The sequence below is a fragment of the Salminus brasiliensis genome, chromosome 22 (assembly GCF_030463535.1).
Source record: "Salminus brasiliensis chromosome 22, fSalBra1.hap2, whole genome shotgun sequence".
Classification (NCBI taxonomy): Eukaryota; Metazoa; Chordata; class Actinopteri; order Characiformes; family Bryconidae; genus Salminus; species Salminus brasiliensis.
In genome coordinates, this window is record NC_132899.1 from 28,179,918 (window position 1) to 28,199,148 (window position 19,231).

The 19,231-nt window shown below is 44.1% G+C and overlaps 2 protein-coding genes across 2 annotated transcripts; both read left to right on the forward strand.

The window, feature by feature from the left end:
• Positions 1–1,142: 1,142 nt before the first annotated feature.
• Positions 1,143–3,955, forward strand: LOC140544019 (uncharacterized). The gene is made up of 3 exons (XM_072667368.1): positions 1,143–1,418; positions 2,491–2,679; positions 2,781–3,955. Exons 2-3 carry the CDS (start codon positions 2,493–2,495, stop codon positions 3,719–3,721), a joined length of 1,128 nt encoding a protein of 375 aa, XP_072523469.1. The 5' UTR covers positions 1,143–1,418; positions 2,491–2,492; the 3' UTR covers positions 3,722–3,955.
• A 3,530-nt stretch (positions 3,956–7,485) lies between these two features.
• LOC140544449 (large ribosomal subunit protein eL19) lies at positions 7,486–10,484 on the forward strand. Its single transcript, XM_072667969.1, has 6 exons — positions 7,486–7,525; positions 8,590–8,696; positions 8,849–8,971; positions 9,251–9,371; positions 9,584–9,694; positions 10,312–10,484. Exons 1-6 carry the CDS (start codon positions 7,521–7,523, stop codon positions 10,433–10,435), a joined length of 591 nt encoding a protein of 196 aa, XP_072524070.1. The 5' UTR covers positions 7,486–7,520; the 3' UTR covers positions 10,436–10,484.
• Positions 10,485–19,231: the final 8,747 nt, after the last annotated feature.

Here is a 19,231-nt window from a genome sequence, read left to right on the forward strand (position 1 = left end):
GGGGAAAACAACCTTCAGGACCAGTACTTCTCTGTCCAGTTTCCAATTGGCTCCATCATTCTTGGCAGTAAAATGTGGGATAAATGGGACAATTAAGCTTGTTCTATTTAGAGAAGCCACCCTTTTCTAGTGTTACCTCTAGAAGTGACATTCAACCCCATCACTAAGTGTAGCAGTGTTAAGGTTCTATTCCTTTTAAGCTTGGCTTCACTGTTGCCATATTGGGTATAAATCCCCCATTTTCAAGAGACTCAGCCTCTTAGTACCCTTGTATTTAATATGACTTTGTGCATGTGTCTTACGGTCATGGTCAGTAAGTCTGTAGTGGACCTCTTCCTAAACTCAGGTACTGCATCTTCAAATGTTTACAAGCATTTCTCGGCTTCTCTAAATAACGTAAGAGTAAACATGTAAAGCAGGCGTGATCAGGGATACCAATACTCCTCCATGACCCCAAAACTAATTTTGTGGGTCCACAAATGCAGAATAGCTTTCTAAGTGGGAGTATTTGAATAAATAGTTGCGTGTGGTAGCTGGTGATGGACTGGTGCCCTGGCCAGGGGCTATTCCTGCCTTGCGCCAGGTAGGCCCCAGATCTACCACGCCCCTGACCATGGATGGATGTACACCAGACCTCTTTCCAAAGCAAACAGCAAGTACTACGACACTCATAGACAAGCCAAAGGTCTCTTTAGAGGCAAGTAGCTGTTAATGATTTAGAAAATGCTAAAATGTCAGTAATCCTATAAAACAAACTTGGACGATTGGTTACTTCATCAATGGTCACAGACCATTTTTTTTTACACTGGAATTAAAGATGTGTTTGTAAATTCTTGTAAAAAAAAATAACACATTTTTATTATTTAAATATTTCATTGTTAAAAGCAATAAAAAGAAGACATATAGGGGAGAGGAGGTGAATGCACATGCACTGAATGTTAATATAAATATACCTATCAATTATTTAAGAAATATAAATGTAATAAAGATAAGCTAAATATAAGAATGTCTACTGAGAAGGTTGTTCATTAAATAAATGAAATAAAGAGAGGGCGACAGTGTGAGGAGCAGCAGGCCTGCTCTTTTTGATAATCCAGTAAGGGGGGATTCGAGGAAACACATGTCTGGCAACCCAAGCTGGAGCTCCATACTTGGCGTCCACCAGCTTTGTTGACGTTAGCCTGAGGGATTAGCATGCTGTCTGCGTTAGCCTGTTCAGAAACAGAATTATTAAGTAAGGTGAACAAATTAAGCGTTAATTGTGAGCCGTGATGTTTGCTGAAGGGTTTTAGTTCAGTGATAAACTATGAATTTGGTCCAGTAGCGGAATCTCGGGCTCGTTAGCTGAACCGCTACTTCTGCTCCCTGCTTCAGAAATCACAGCGAATCGAGAGACGAGGCACAGTCGGGACTAGTAGGTGGGTTTATGGCGAGTTACGGCTCCTAAAATCATCTAAACACATGTCTTTTATTCTAACAAACATCGGTTCCTCTCAAACATGCTCCCAGTGTCCCAGCGAAGCGTTACTCCCTCATACCGAGAAGGCTTTATTGGTGGGTGAGTGCGGACCCTCCAGAAGATGCAGTCCTGCAGTCCTGCAGAGATTAGCTGGTCATTGAATTCACAAGACAAGACTTTCTTCTAGAACTGATCTACATCTTCTTCAGCAGCTCAGAAATCCAGCCCAAGACCAGCTTTTGCTGCTTTCTGGTTGTAGGTGGTCTAAGCTGGTCTTTGATGGTCAAGGTGGTTGAAATGCTGGTCATCCAGGGGAAACATACCCTAGATGGTCGGAAACCGATGGACCATCTTAAGATCTTGACCAGCATAGCTGGTATGTTTTCATTTCAAGGACTGGCTGGTCTGTCAGCATAACCAGCTTGATCTTACTGGCTGACCTGTTTAGTCAAGCTGGTCGTGCTGCTTGACCACAGGCTAAACCACCAGTTGTCATTTTGACCTGAAGGACTGGCTGGTCTGTCAGCATAAACCAACTTAATCAAGCTGGTTGTCAGACTGGTCATACTACTGGTGAGCAGTTTAGTCAAGCTGGTAGACAGGCTAAACCGCCAAACTGAAATGAAAACATACCCTATGCTGGTCAGTCGGCTTAACCAGTTTGCCCAGCGAGGTCAGGCTGGTCAGCAAGCTTGGTTATACTGGTTGACTAGCCTGATCAAGGTCTGTTTAAGGTAGACCAACTAAACCATCAACCTCAAACAAAACACATACCCTGTTCTGGGCAAGAGCTAAGATGAGTAGCCTCGTCATTTGGGAGCAGATTGTACAAGGCATAAACACAGCAGATTTTTCATTTAGCATAGGGTGCAATAGGTCAGTTACTGACCAAAAATGGGTGTGGCCTAAGGCGGAAATGAGTGTACAGTGCTGGAAGTGAGTGTATTTACTAACCACAATTATTACACGCCATCTTTAATGACGTGTATATGGCTATGCTACCTCTTGAATATGTTGATCTCCATTATTAGCCATGTCGAAAGTGGAACGCCTGAATAACCGCGTTGCCAAGCTGCTCACAGCCGCCGTGCAGGAAGTCCTGGAGGCAGTGAGGGAGACGGTCTCTGAATATCAGGAGAAGACTGCCAGGACACAGAGAGAGAACGAGAGGCTGCGCAAGAAGTTGCAGGAGCTCCAGGCCAAATCCACCAAAAACGATGGTGAGGCATTCTACTATATTCCACCCTATAGCCAAATTAAAATCACGTGGGCTGTCTTGAGTCACGTTCAGAACCAGTCTCAGTTTCATTGTGTTCCACAGGAGGGGACCATCCTGTTAGTCCAAGCCACGATTTGGTGAAAAGGACGGAAATTGATTCTTCATCAATCATCTACGTGAGCAGCCCTCAGAAGAACGGAAAGATTAAACAGACAGCAGAGCGCCTTAACGCTGAATGTGCAGATGGACTCGGCGAACAAGGCACAAGTCCTACATATCCTGAGCCTTCTCATCAAAGTCCACCAGTGTTTTCTTACGATTTGGAGACGGATGCACAACCGTCTACATCAGTGTTCGACGTCAAAGCAGAAACAGAGCGTCAAGTCTTGGTGCCAGAGCTCTGCAAAGCATCAGACTACATTTCTCATAATGCCACATCGCCCAAAAGGACAGACAGACAACGTTTCAGTACAGGGACAAACGCTGATAATGTCATAACCGACGGCCAGCCCACTTTGTCAGTTCACGAAATCAAAACGGAAGAGGAAACGGACGAGTATGCGGCGTACGCGCCTCAAGGATTGTTTTACGAGGCCATAGCGTTTCGAACAAACGGTGAACAAGCCGAACAGCCCGGCGCCTCTGGACTCCAGTTTGACCTAAACGGACCTCTGGACAGGCTGACGGCTGAGGACATGAATGACATTAACGCCACTCTAGACGCGAGGAACCAGAGGCACAACGAACTCCTCAACGGCTTTTCGTTCAGAAACGTCCACGAAAAACGCTTCTGCTGCCCCTTCTGCGGCCGGAGCTTCAGCCACGCAGGAGACTTCAAGAAGCACAAGAGGGTTCACACGGGAGAAAAGCCGTATTTGTGTACCGTGTGCGGCAAACGCTTCAGCCAGTCCGGCTACCTGAAGATCCATCAGAGGTACCACACGGGGGAAAGGCCGTACGGCTGCGGCCTCTGCGGAAAGCGCTTCAGCCACTCCAGCAACTTCCGAAAGCATCAACAGACTCATATCGGTCAGAACGTTTAGGACTGGTGAACTAATCGGGAGGCTGTGGTGCTTTTTAGATGTCAAGTACCTCATGGACCTGCGGGCTCAGATCGGCAGGATTCATCGGACATGATTCCATAGAGATTTTTAACAAGTTAAAGAAGTGTGGTGATGTGACATTGCAGTATGTTGGAATTTGACACTTGACTGTCAATTCCGCCGCTGAAAGAAAAACACTCCCAGTTTTATCTAATAAAGCTTACACTTTGTTCACCTCAGTGGTTTTCTTTTTTGGACATTAGCAGAGATCTTGCCCCTTACTGTCCCGGAGTTCACACTTATGGCTTGGTGAAAAAAAACAGAGTGCGCAAGGCTACACAATACACTAATGCCTAATCTAAGTCACCAGCCTTCCATGGACTTATGTTACAGAGGAAGTCCACAGGGCTGAAAGCCTGCCAAATTTTTCCATTCATCTAGGCCAAGGGCGGGGAACTCCAGTCCTGGAGGAGTGAATTCCTGCATGGTTTTGTGCTTTTACTGTTCAAGCACACTTGATTCCACTCTCCTACATATGAGATCTTTCAGTCTGGGTTTAGACCCAACCATAGCACTGAAACAGCGTTACTAGGAGTCACAAATGACTTACTCATTTCATTTGATAGGGGCTGCACTACTATTCTTGTGCTGCTTGACCTTAGTGCTACCTTTGACGCCATAGATCTTGCAATTCTGCTTGGACAGGCTTAAAAATAGTGTAGGAATTAAAGGATAAGCCTTTACTTGGTACAGATCGCATCTAACGGATCGGCGCCAATGTGTTTACTTAAATAATGAATATTCTTACTACTCAACAGTAAGCTATGTTGTTCATCAGGGATCAATCTTGGGTCCGCTACTGTTTACTCTTTATTTGCTGCTGCTGGGCAAAATAATCCGTAAACATGACATAGATTTTCATTGCTATGCTGATGACACCCAGCTCTACTTATCTGCCAACCCAAATGAGGACATTTGTCTTAATAAAACAACAGACTTTCTTAAAGACAAAAAGAACTGGATGACTCTCAACTTTCTTTTGCGAAATCCAGAAAAAACAGAGGTCTTACTCCTTGATCCAAATATGGATGAATCCAAAACTGCAAATATTGCTGTAGATTTAGATGGATTCTCAGTCATACCCAGGAGCACTGTAAACAACCTAGGAGTTGTTTTTGACTCTGTCCTCTCTTTTGATGCACACATCTGTTACATAGTTAAAACGGCCTTCCTCCACCTACATAATCTTGCCCATCTGCGTAATGTACTCTCCTTACATGATACAGAAGAATGGATTGGAAAATCATGTAAATCATTAAAAAAGCTCCAACTAGTTCAAAATGCAGCTGCTAGAGTGCTCACTAGGGCTCGGACATTTGACCATATTGGTCTCATTCTCGTGGCCCTGCACTGGTTACCAGTTAAATTCCGCATTGATTATAAAATACTACTTCTGACGTAAAAGTCACTAAACAGTTTGGCCCCACGGTATCTTGGGGAACTGCTTAAACCATACAATCCACTGCGTACACTTTGTTCGCAGGACGCTGACATTTCCTCGCTTTAGGAGAATCCAACTGTCCAACTGTTCTATCCTGGTTCCACCTGACCTGGCTCTGCACCACCCTCCTGCTCTGGGGCTTCTGTCTGTTTACCTGCATGGACGTTATCATTCTCACTCACATTTTCATCTTGTATGGCTTGATGCTACATGTTTTTTCTTAATTCAGTTTTGTTTAATTGTTGCCTTTATTCCTGCTTTGAATTTCATTATTATCCAGCTTTAGTTGGTTTCTTAGAATTGGGAAATTAGAAAACTGCTGGACTCCCTGTCACTCCCTGTCATTTAACCCGTCTGGTAGTGAACACACACTCACACACACACGTGTTAGGGGCAGTGAGTACACACACACCCAGAGTGGTGGGCAGCCAACTCCAGCGCCCGGGGAGCAGAGAGGGTAAAGGGCCTTGCTCAAGGGCCCAACAGTGGCAGCTTGCCGAGCCCAGGAATCGAACCCACAACCCTGTTATCGCTCTAACCGCTGAGCCACCACTGCCCATATACACTGCCCACTATACAGCAATGGAGTTTATCATCCTATCACTAGCATATTAGCCAGCCAGACACCTGCTCCGCTAACTCTGTTATAGCTGTACACAATATATATAATAAAGCTCAGGATGTCTTAGCGCGGTCCATCCAAAGTCACACACTTGTGGGGAGGTCGAGTTAGCAGGCGAGGACTCGACACTGTCGCTCCCCCATCCACGTTCCTTAGCCAATTTGCATTGGCGAATGGTGCATGGGCGCACATGCTCGGCATAAATCGGGCAGGACCCGTAATTCGCATGTGATGACAAATGAAATGTGAGGAGTTTCCAAAAAAAGTATAAAAAGAAGACAGTGAAGACAGGAATTCACTATCAACCGAGTAAGTGACCCAAGCTGAAGTGTCCTCTAATTGCTTTTTTTTTATACTGACCTCATAAGGACCAACCACCCGTTGTCTTTCCCCATCCCCCCCCCCCCCCCCCCCGACACACACAATTTCCTGTTCCCACTCACTAGTTCTTATCACCCAATGCTACCAGCACTGAGAGGGTGAAGGCTAGCATGTGCTCAGTCACATTAAGCGCCTCAGTATCTTTCCAGCAGTGTCTAACTGAAGGCCCCTCGCTGTCAGACCTGCACTATCCAGTACGCCTCTAGTGGTTCATTTGAGAATCACAGTCACACTTTTCTGCTGCTTTTCAAGTGGGGTGATGTCTGAGTGTTGCGCTGGTACGAGTGGATCAGACACGGCAGTGCTGCTGGAGTTTTTAAACACCTCAGCGTCGCTGCTGGACTGAGAATAGCCCACCAACCAGAAACATTAATCCAACAGCGTCCTGTGAGCAGTAGTGTCCTGTGAGCACTGATGAAGGACTAGAGGATGACCAACACAAACAAACTGTGCAGCAACAGATCAGAGAGCTTCTGTGTCCGACTTTACCTTCATCTACAATCTGGACCAACTATGTAGGCGTGTCTGATAGAGTGGACAGTGAGTGGACACGGTGTTTAAACACTGCAGCAGCACTGCTGTGTCTGATCCACTCGTACCATCAGCGCAACACACACTACTAACACACTCGCCACCACCATGTCAGTCAGTGTCACTGCAGTGCTGAGAATGAGTCACCACCCAAATACTACAGTCTGCTCTGTGGCGGTCAGTCCTGTGGTGGTCCTGACCATTGAAGAACAGGGTGAAAGGAGGCTAACTAACAAAGTATGCAGAGAAACAGATGGATACAGTCTGGAATTACAGAACTAGTAAACAGTATTTCCAAAAATGAATTATTGGAAAACAATTATATATATTTATCCAGATGTTTTTTTTTTCTAATTAAACACTGAAACAAAATCTTTTTTTGTGTAAAATTACGATGACTGTTGTAAATCTGTAAATTACAGATCAGATCAAAGGCAGACGGTGTGTTACACTGCGCCCTCTAATGGCTCGGACTGCAAATAACACATTTACCGTCCTTGTCGGACCGTACCATCAGAATTACGTCGGGGGGGGGGTCTAGTTTTAAGCATATTTATACTTTTGAATGTTTAATCTACTATATAAGCAGAAACACACTTGATATTAAGCCACTGAAGCTACACTGTAACGCATATTACACCTCTGCTCGCTCCAAGCACGTTTATTGGAACACCGCCGTGCAGTTGTGACGGGTGCCCAGTGCGCATGTCCATATATTGGTAGGCTCCTCCCGTCTCGTTCTTTTCTCTCTAAGACCCGCAGCCATGAGGTAAGAGCTGGAGCCCGTAACGGACATAAACCCCGAAAAAACACGGCAAAAATGCACAAATTCTGCAGTTCTGCTGCTTATATTCGCTATGTGACATTACACTCGACCAGAACGGTCCTTCCGTGGGTCTGAAAAAGTTCAAACCCGAGGAAATCTGAGGAAATGTGTCGGAGGCCTCAGGCGGACACGCCGTGTTTGGAGCGTCACAGAATGGCGGAATAAACCGGTTTAATACGAGCCGACCCGATTTAATCCGGTTTCTTTAATCGCAGGGTGTTACACCAGGGTTTATAATGATGTATATTTTGCGTGTGAAGTCTGTGAAATGTACTTCTCAGTTTGGCTCGTCACCTCGCTGCTCTGCTGTCTAGCACGTTGGCTAATGGTAGCGTTAGCTGGCTGGCTGTCCGTCCACCTCCTCGCGTGAACGCGCGTGTTTACAACACATCAGGATTTAATATCATAAACATCTGACTTACTAATTTACATTAACTTTCCTTTAAGTTGTGTAGTTGGTGAGGTGGAAAACTCCTGTACTCCCTGAATCTGGTGTCCCGAGTCGTCCCAGAGCTGGTCTGTTGCCAGTTGGGGACTTTCTGTAGAGCATCACTGGGTATTGGGCTAACTTTCAGAATTGGGAGTAAAATTATTAATCCTATTCAGAGCAATGGGAATAACACTGTCCTGACTCTCTAACACCCTGGACTGACCGCACAGCCGCACTTCACTCAACATCCTACCACACGTCCTACCTAGATCTGCTCACATTAAAGCTCTATTTATGTGTATTTTTCATTTTTTAACAATATTTTATATGATCAAAGTATTTCCCTGCTAGTTGTACTGTGTAACTGACCAAGTTACTCCTGGAGGAGTAAATTACAATGTCTGGTGATTCGCCACTGCGAATATTTCTGAATCTGGGCAGTCTCAGTTTTAAGTGAAATGAACCTCAGCCTACAGTAGTGATCTGTTCATACCAGTATTATAAGCATGAGATGCCTATTCACCTAATTGCTTCTTGTAATGACATGCATATTAACTCTGGTCTTCTCTGTGTTCAGCATGCTCAGGCTCCAGAAGCGCTTGGCGTCCAGCGTCTTGCGCTGTGGCAAGAAGAAGGTCTGGCTGGACCCCAATGAAACCAATGAGATTGCCAACGCCAACTCCCGTAAGATGCCTCCTTGTCTGTTTGATTCACCTCTTAACTGTGTGGCCCTCATACGGGTCACCAGAGGAGTTGGCCCTTGTGAAAGAACTGCTTTTTGGCTGTAGAATGGGTTTGTGTGGAGTTGTTCAGTCTTGTGTACTTTTGTGTTCCAGGCCAGCAGATCCGCAAACTGGTGAAGGATGGTCTGATCATCAAGAAGCCCGTCACGGTGCACTCCCGCGCCCGCTGCCGCAAAAACATGATGGCACGCCGCAAGGGTCGCCACATGGGCACTGGTGTGTAATGTAAACATTGCTTAATTTGTTGCAGGGTGAAGGTGATGCATTTTAACTAAGGTTCCCGTAGAGATGGGAAGTGTTGCAGCTACCATTGTAAAACTTTTAAGACGGTGGTGGGAATCAAGCCAATAGGTAACCTGTTTGCTGCCCATTGCTGTTTACTCATTTTGGGACTTGAAAGTAATGGCGAGCATCATCTGGCACGGGAGGCATGTTTGATTGTTGACCAATTTATGATTTGAGTCTCCTAACTTTTCTGTTTCTGTCCCTGTGCAGGTAAGAGGAAGGGTACGGCTAACTCCCGTATGCCAGTAAAGCTTTGCTGGATGCGCCGCATGAGAATTCTGCGCCGTCTGCTCCGGCGTTACAGGGAGGCCAAGAAGATCGACAGGCACATGTAAGAACAGAGTTTCACTTTAAGGGTTTTGCTTTTATGGTGTGAATTGGCAGAAAAACTTTTTTGATAAAGCACTTTGTCATGATTAGGAATAAGTATTAGCATGAGTATGTCCAGTTATCCACTTCAGTAATCCTGGAAATGTTTGTTTTGCCCACATAAGGGTCATGTAATTAGTTTGGTGTGGCTAACATTGGATTTTGTTCTCTCAGGTACCACAGCCTGTACCTCAGGGCCAAGGGTAACATGTTCAAGAACAAGCGCATCCTCATTGAGCACATCCACAAGCTGAAGGCTGACAGGGCTCGCAAGAAGCTCCTTTCGTAAGTCATAAAGCTGTTATATCTTAACATGTGAAGATGGCTAGAATCTATAGCTATAGTTATTCTAAGCTAGTTATTTATAACTGCTCAGACTTGAATCTAGCTTTCAGTTGTATGAGGAGTTACCTGAATCCATGCACAGTCTCCCAGAGAAGCATTCCTGTAGTAGATCTAGAAGTATATCTAGAAATGACCTCGTAATTAATGAGTGGAGTTTTAAAGCAGCTCTTCGCTCTTGAACAATGCTCTGCTGATGTCTCAGACTTGGTTCCATTGTAGACCTTAATAACAAAAATGAGAGATTTTGCAGCTTGCAGCATCTAAAAATCTAAAGTACATTATATGCATTGGGACACATTTTAAGCAATTTCAGAAGCTGCCCCCCTTCTGTTTGGCTGGTTCATTTTAATAAGTACACCTGGCTTCAAACTTGTCTAATTAAGAACACCTAAATATTGTAAGCTCATTAGCCCAATCCCCAGGGACTCTTGACGGACAATTAGACAGTTAGACAGTTAAAATCACTGTTCTTACACTTACTTTTGTACTAGTAGTTGTGCTATTTTGTGCTACAGTGATATTGGAGTAATTCAAAGCCATTTCCTCTTTCTCTGCAGTGACCAGGCTGAAGCTCGCCGTTGCAAGACCCGCGAGGCCCGTAAGCGCCGCGAGGAGCGTCTGCAGGCCAAGAAGGAAGAAATCAGCAAAAATCTGTCGAAGGAGGAGGAGACCAAAAAATGAGCCTTTAACATGCCCCTCTTTCAGTTCTAATAAAACAGACAAAAGGCAACATTCTGGTCTTGTTTTGTTTAACTTATAACTGATCACTTTACTAAACCAACAACTACAAACTACCTCTTATTTGAACAAAAGCAGAAATGGAGGATTAACAGTGGACATGGAAACTAAAGCCAACTTTCCTTAATGGCACTTGATAAACACAGCATTTCTAAAAGCTTCCCAAACCGCTCTTTGGGCATTAATCCAAAACCTGGTATATTTATATTATATTAGAAAAACTTAATAGTAAACCACAACTGGTTCCAATACATTACTCCGAAAGCAGTGTTTCTAAACCCTGATCCTGGAGGTACCTCTGCATATTTTGGTGTTCTGGCTCCCAACGCACCTGATTAAATAAATCAACTAATTAACAAGCCCTTTCAGAGTTGCTGGGCTGTGTTAAAGGGTTGAACGCACCACACAAGGGTTTAATTATTTAAATAAAAAAAAGACACTAGCACTGCTGAGAGGGGCCAGGAGTCACATGCTCTATTTTGTGTATTATGTCTTATTTCTTATTTTGATGTAACTTCAGTTATCTATAAAACAGTATTGCTTTCCAATACTCCTAAACCAAGGATTCTCAAACTTCATATAGCCTGGATACACAAAAAAATATATACATTAACTCCCACAAATTTAATTTATCAGTAGAATAAATTACATTTCAGGCAAATGTGTGCTATCCTCTTTAAGAGCCTAATTACCAGAGTTACCTTAATTTCCATTGCCTAGTTTGGTAGAACCTTTTGTATTTGGCTGACTGTCACTGCTGTACTGAGTAATATGTGGAGTAAAAGATGACCCAGTGTAACTTCATAATGACCAGGTTTATTGAGCTATACACATCACACTCAAATTTGAGAACTCTGACTTGGTTGGTTGCCTGAACTGGGATTAAGCCTAGTCCTAGACTACCTTCTTAATGGAGGTGGAGTGAGTTTTACCAGAACAGAGCATGGCCTATCAAAACCACTCTGAAAGAGATTGAACCTGAGAAAATGAGCAAATGTTTAAAGTGTATGGCGACGACAAACTTTTCTGCAGTTACACGATGTAAACGCTAGATGGTGCCACATCACAAACATTCAGCCCAGTTACGATTATATAGCCTACAGTCATTGGTTCATACGTGTGTGACTGTGACTGCACACAGGAATTGCATCATCACCTAAAATACATCACTTAAAAATAGTTTTATGTATTGTCATGTGTTTTTTGTAGTATTTTTCACATGGTAAAAGAAAGATGGTGTAAAAGTACACTGTGAGAACTGGTGGCAGCCTCATATATGGCATACATGTCTCAAATATATAAACTATTAGAAGATATGGAATTGTAAAATAAATGTACCGTATTTGCCAGCTAATTTGAAAATATTAATACACACACACATTTATATATATGTCCCCCCCCAGCATTTTGCTGTAGAGCAGTGTAGATGTGTTCTCTGGAGTGATACCTTTGGGATGAGGTGGTGTGGTGATGATCCACCATCCTGAACTCAGAAACGCTCTTGGTGCGGAATGCAATCAAATCCCTACAGCCATGATCCTTCAAAATCCAGTAGTAAATCTTCACCGTCTTCACCGGACGGTATAATCAGTTACTCCAACAAAGACAAGATAAAGTATTATAATACCCTTGATTCATGGAGAAACAATGAATGAGCAGGTGTCCTTTTACTTATGTCCATATAGTGTATAAATGTGCGTAAATGGCAATACATCAGACTGGTTGGTGGAATATTATGGTTCCAACTTCATATGTTTGCAGCAGGTCCTGCTGGTCAACAAATTGTTCACTAGCACACTAGGAACCTTTTAACCACCCTGACCATCCAAGCACTGCTTAGACCACCTGTGAACAGCAGGAAAAGCTGGTCTTGGGCTGGATGTATGTTTCAGCAGGAACTTAGGCCTTCAAGGTATGGCACTCCTCCAACTAGCATAATTTACATGTGAGGTTCTGGATTACAGCAATCCAATATGTGTGGTGTTGGAGGAACTGCTGAAGTAGGAGCCTGCATGAGGGCTCCAGTGTGATTCATGGAAGGAATAACAGCATTAGCATTTTTTTCCTGAACCAATCTGTAGAACAGCCTTTCAAGTCGATTCCTTTCTTCATTTTATTTGTGCTGTTATTAACCGGCCTTTAACAAACGGAGAGGTCTGATAGCGGTCAGTAATTTCTGCAGCGAGACCATGCTGATTGAGGCTTTAAGTGAGGTGTAATAAATCAGTATGTCTAAGCCAGTAGTAGAGTGTGTGTGTGTTACGGGTCAGTCCTCCGTCAAGCAGGGCCTGTGGGCTGAAGATAAGGCTGCTCCCTCGCTCCCGAGGCCACCATCTCATCACTTCTCCAATAAAAGGCCCTGACCTTAAACCTTACGCTCATGCGATCTTTACACCAATTGTGAAGCTGGTTTCGTTTAAGCTGCACCGGTTTGGTTCTGCAGCAGCAGCCTGAGTTTCTGCTGCCGTTGCAAAAAAAAAAAAAAAGCCTAAGCCTTCCTCTTCCAACCCGCCTTCCAGCATGACTTCGCATTTGCTGCTAATAATAAAGTCGCTTCAATTTTTAGATCAAATGAAGCACAGCCTTGGAATAGCAGCACTAACCTAGCAAGATTTGGCTAGAAATCCTAGGGTCCATATGCATATGCTATATAAATATATATACAGGCTGTATTTGAGATCTGTGATCATGTGAATGATAATATTGGCAATTAAAGAAAAGACACAGACAGATATGGATCAGGATGTTCCTGTTAGACATGATGGGTGGACAACTGAGGGAAGTATACTGAGTGCTAGCTATTAGACCCATATTTCTCATTTCCATGGTTACGCTAGATTCTTTACTGTTGTTACACTAAATCAATTCCCATTATTACCCTACAACCGTTTCCAAGGTTACGCTAGATTTATTCCTGTTGTTACACTACACCCATCCCCATGGTTACACTAGATTAATTCCCACTGTTACACTACACCCATTTCCATGGTTACTCTAGATCAATTCCAATTGTTAGACTACACCCTTCCCCACCATTGCCATTGTTACTCTACAACCGTTTCCATGATTACACTAGATTCATTCTTGTTGTTACACTACACCCATTTCCATGGTTACGCTAGATTCATTTCTGTTGTTACACTACACCCATTTCTATGGCTACGCTAGATCAATTCCTTTTGTTACACTACACTCTTCTCCACCATTGCTATTGTTACTCTACACCCAATCCCATGGTTATGCTAGATTCATTCCCGTTGTTACACTACACCCATTTCCATGGTTACGCTAGATAAGTTCCTATTGTTACACTACACTCTTCTCCACCGTTGCCATTGTTACTCTACACCCATTCCCATGGTTATGCTAGATTCATTCCCGTTGTTACACTACACCCATTTCCATGGTTACGCTAGATAAGTTCCTATTGTTACACTACACTCTTCTCCACCGTTGCCATTGTTACACTACACCCATTTCCATGGTTACGCAAGATTCATTACTATTCTTACACTACACTACATGGTTTCACTTCATGCGTTTTCTTGTTTATGCCAGGTTACAGGTTCAGGTTCAGGTCACAGGAAAACATAATACAGAATTTGCTGGTATGGACCACACCCAGGGGAGCTGGAACAGAAAGGCCAATTGAAGGCTTTTGGGCTGGAGTTCAGGGCGGCTTTGAGGTAGGTCTGAGGTGCCACAACCATCTGTGATTGAGAGTCCAAGAGCGCAGAACTTGCCTGGCTCTTGCTGAGTGGATGATCCTCCCTCTCCCATCACTCAGTGTAACACAAGTGGCAGTTAGTGTTCTCCTCCAAGCGTGTTCAGCTGTTCAGTGACACTGCGTTGAGCTTCAGGTCACTCTGAGGAAGCACATGCTAATCTTCAGGTAGCGCTGTGTAATACGGGGAGTCCTAGCTACTTGGTGAAAATCGGAAATGACTAAATTGTGGAGAAAAAATCTTGGGTATGAGACATTATATGAATTCAACCTCTTCATATTATTATTGCTACATACTTTATTATAAAGTGCTCCACAACCTCCACTTTTGAAACCAAAACTAGGCTTGAAGAGCACTGAATTCATCTCGGGGACACAAAGTAACAAACCCACTGCTCGCAGTGACCTTGACTTTCAAGCAAAGCAGAAACGGGCTCTGAAGTCACCGGCATGAGTCAGCTTCCTTGCGTAATACCACATGAAGAATAGAGGGAGAAAATCTCTTCTGCATCCGCTAGGCTGGAACACTGAGTTGTTAAGTCCAAAAGTTAGATTCAGGGCCGTTTAGGTGAGATTTCCGCTGGCTGTTCTTTTAAAAGAAGCAGCCACATGTAGCCTGCAGGTGGGATTTTTGAAGGACGGTCATGGATTACACTTTGCGATGTGGCATGTTTTATAAACAGAGACATAACAGGGAGCTCGGACTGCTGTGCATCGCCTGGGGATCTCTCGTACCAACAGCAGTGTCGAAGTGAACAGAAACAGACAGAAGTCTCTTCATCATGAAGCAGTGGCTTTGCTGTGTTGTGTCTTCAATGTTATTTTCCTTGTCAGTAGTCATGTTCAGTCAACAGCTACCCTGTGGTATTTAAAAAGTGTCCGGTAAGTGGACACAGAGTGTAGGTGTTTCTAATAAAGTAGCAAATGAGTGGAAGCACAAGGTAGGGGTTTCTAATAAAGTGGCCAGTGAGAGAAAGCACAAGGTAAAGGTTTCTAATAAAGTGGCCAGTTAGTGGAAGCACAAGGTAGATGTGTCTAATGAAGTGGCCAGTGAAAGGAAGCACACAGTGAGGGTTTCTAATGAAGTGGCCAGGGAATGACATCTACTAAATTTCTTCTAGTTTGATTGAGTGTGGGTGTTTCTAATAAAGTGGCAAATGAGTGGATGGACAGCGTAGGTATTTCTAATAAAGTGGCCAGTGAATGAAAGCACAAGGTAGGGGTTTCTAATAAAGTGGCCAGTGAGTGGAAGCACAAGGTAGGGTTTCTAATAAAGTGGCCAGAGAGTAAAAGCACAAAGTAGAGGTTTCTAATAAAGTGGCCAGTGAATGCAAGCATAAGGTAGGGGTTTTAATAAAGTGGCCAGTGAGTGGACCCACAAGGTAGGCGTTTCTAATAAAGTGGCCAGTGAATGCAAGCATAAGGTAGGTGTTTCTAATAAAGTGTCAAGTGAGTGGACGCACAATTTAGGGGTTTCTAATAAAGTGGCCAGTGAAAGGAAGCACACAGTGAGGGTTTCTAATAAAGTGGCCAGTGAATGAAATCTACTAAATTTCTTCTAGTTTGATGCAGTGAAACAATATAAGCCATACTGCCCCCTACTTGTCCTGTAGCGTACTGCATTCTGTCAGAAAGACAGTATGGAAAAGGTAGTTACTGTGTTGACACTTTTGCACAATTGTCGGTAATCATAGCAGTCATTCTCTTGGTTTCTGTGGACATATCCGTTCTACATAACCTTTGCACTGTCAAAACCAGCTTCCCCTTAATGCATGAACACTGATGACCAATAGAAATCCACCTCATTAAATGTTCTATATTAAATGTAGGAGAGGGTTTTTTAAGTTCTTCAGTCTTGAATGTTTACCATTTCAGGATGATTTGGTACGAAGGCAACAACACGCGGGTGAACTTGAGCACGTACAGGCCGTCCCTCGCTGAGGACTAATCAATTCATTCGCCTTTTGGCTGAGCGGTCGTCTGCCAGCTGCTGACAGTTCTAATCTGCCTCTGATGTGTGTTGAAGGGAAAGAAAAAGGCATGTTGCCACAAGCTCATAATCTATTCAGCCTGCGTGGCCACAGGTGTGTCCAGCAGCGTCATCGCCGGAGCAGCGATCATATAAATGTATTCATAGCTCTTTGTTTTATGGCAGCAGCTCGATGGAAACGAGAGAAAATATTTCCTGACAAAGGAGTCGAATTCAAAAGAGCCGAGCTGTCCTTCTACAATTACTCACCCCACATCTTTGGTTTGACAGGATTCAAGCTGCTTGAAGTAGTACAAAGTATGTGTTTCCAATAAAGTGGCCAGTGAGTGGAAGCACAAGGAAGGTGTTTCTAATAAAGCAGCCAGTAAGTGAACGCTCAAAGCAGGGGTTTCCAATAAAGTGGCCAGTGAGTGAAAGCTCAAGGCAGGGGTTTCTAATAAAGTGGCCAGTGAGTGGACGCACAAGGCTGGTGTTTCTAATAAAGTGGCCAGTGAGTGGAAGCACATGACAGGGGTTTCCAATAAAGTGGCCAGTGAGTGGAAGCACAAGGCAGGGGTTTCCAATAAAGCGACCAGTAAGTAAAAACTCAAGGCAGGGGTTTCCAATAAAGTGGCCAGTGAGTGGAAGCACAAGGCTGGTGTTTCTAATAAAGTGGCAAGTAAGTGGAAGCACAAGGCAGGGGTTTCCAATAAAGTGGCCAGTGAGTGGAAGCTCAAGGCAGGGGGTTCCAATAAAGTGGCCAGTGAGTGGAAGCACAAAGTGAGGGGTTTCTAATAAAGTGGCCAGTGAGTGGAAGCACAAGGTGAGGGGTTTCTAATAAAGTGGCCAGTGAGTGGCAGGTGTTTCTAATAAAGTGAAAAGGGAAATTGTCCAAAATACTGTCCAGGTCCACCTGGATTGAAAGCACATTCTCCTGTCATACATTAGCCATGTTTTTGTGGGCCGCTTTGAAATGACTGTGAAATTCTCACCACCACAGCCTTTGATTTTGGATGCCGTTGTCATGACGATCCATGTTGGTCCAGCTCAAGCCACCTCAGCTTAATTTTTCCAGTAGTTTCTCTAATGGGATGAGGCAGGCTCTGACGTCCGGGCGGCTGCATGGAGCCACAGAGCTCCTGTAGAAGCATCATTCTCCTGTCAGCTCCACTCTCAGCACTACGGACATGCTTCACAATGTATGCCTGTCTTCTGTTCCAGTCTCATGGAAGAACTCTGGAGGCCTGTTGGACAGCGCTGATTTATTAGGCCGTGATCATTTCAGCAGACCTCAGGATCTTTTATGCATAGCAGTACCAGCTCTCTTTTAGCTTATAGACACGCTATTGTCTTATGCATCAGGATTGAAAGGGCTATATTGAGGTATTCTGAGGCGCTGAGTCAATTATACTGGGAACTCTTACAACCTTATGAAGAACCCAGTAGATAGCATGGGGCTGTTTAAGACTGTACATAAGACAATCAAGAACCCCCTACCTTGTGCTTCCACTCACTGGCCACTTTATTAGAAACCCCTACCTTGTACCTCCGCTCACCGGACACTTTAATAAAAACACCTGCTTTGTGCTTTAACTCACAGGATAATTTACTGAACAACTTTAGTCAGCAGGGACTTTTGCTTCTATTGTTTTGTTGTGTTTCTAACCTGTAGCAGAGAAGTCCTTGACTGTCTTACCCCCAGTGCTTGACTTGAACAGTCATTACACACTACTTGTCTAATGCCCCTTGTAGAAACAGTGGACAGGTTCCAAAGGCCAACATTTTTATTGTTTGCTGCTGTTGAAACCGCTGTAAAATCTCAGCGTGATGCTCTGGGTAAATAAAGATTACAATAAATAAATAACACTAAAGCGCAGAGTGGTAAAGGAACTGGACGCTGAATGGTCAGGTAGGTCAGTCAGACTGGGTTATAAGATCTTAACCTTCCATAGATTTTTTAACTACCTGTACTTTACTTGAGTATTTCTCTCATTTAAGACTTCTTTTTTTTTACTGCTACTCCCCACATTTCACAAGACAAATCTGCACTCTTTACCCACTACTTTTTCCAAACAGACTTATTACTTTAACATTTTTTAAATCGCACAGTTTATAAATCAGACAATCACACACTTTGCAGATTTTGTCAGTGAGTCTGAATCTGTGAAAGCTTTGGCTCGCGTGAAACTAGAAGCCAAGGCCAGGTGGTTGGAACAGGCAGGCCTACACACCCAGGTTTAAACTAGAACACAGGTGAAAGGCATTAGCATTCTGGTGACGATTAATGAAAAAACTGTTCATGATTGGATGAGAGCTGACATGTGAGTCCTCAAGCGGAAGAGAATCCTGGGAGTTGTAGTTGTTGGACTCAGGATGGAGGCAGGATGGAGACCAGGAAGCATGACATGGTGTTAGTCTGCTAGTGTTAATTAACAGCAGGTCTAAGTTGATCGGACGAGATCAAGAGAGGTTTTGGCCAACAGACAGCATTAAGGTGCCCGGATTGGATAGGGGAGCAAAAAAACGTGATTGGATATCCCTAAGCATGCCTAGGCAACTCGCTGATTGCTGTGAGCAGCATCCCATAAACACTCTCTGGTTTTGTTCAAAAAGGCGATCAGCTTCAGTGTCTTGACTCAGGGACTTTGAGTGGGTTGGAAGATGAACCAACATCAGCGCAAAGCAAAGCCGGGGAATGCTTCACCAAGCACAGGAAGACGTCAGCAAGGAGCAAGGATGGCCCTGGGCCTTCGCTGTGTTACGGAATTAATTAAACAGCCCTCTAATCTTGGCCCTTTGACTTGCTCTGTGCGGTGTAAGCCTTCGCTAATAGGATTGCTTTAGGATGAAAGGTGTACGCCCTCAACCTGTTTGGTGTGGCTGGCGCGAGTGTGTGGGTGTGAACTCTTGCTTGTCAAGCTTGCATCTTTACCGTAATCCTATTTAACCTTTGACCTCCACTCGAAGCAATGCCATGCCCTCCCGACCTGGCTTTCTCTTCTCCACAGCTCTCCCCCAGCCTTCACATGGATACCTGCAGTGGCGC

Excerpts from the sequence above, each read along its gene's own strand:
- LOC140544019 (XM_072667368.1), top strand. The coding sequence starts at position 2,493 with ATGTCGAAAGTGGAACGCCTGAATAACCGCGTTGCCAAGCTGCTCACA. Across the intron at positions 2,680-2,780 it reads CAAATCCACCAAAAACGATG|GAGGGGACCATCCTGTTAGT; the intron begins GTGAGGCATTCT and ends TGTGTTCCACAG.
- LOC140544449 (XM_072667969.1), top strand. Across the intron at positions 9,372-9,583 it reads AAGAAGATCGACAGGCACAT|GTACCACAGCCTGTACCTCA; the intron begins GTAAGAACAGAG and ends TTGTTCTCTCAG. Across the intron at positions 9,695-10,311 it reads GCTCGCAAGAAGCTCCTTTC|TGACCAGGCTGAAGCTCGCC; the intron begins GTAAGTCATAAA and ends CTTTCTCTGCAG.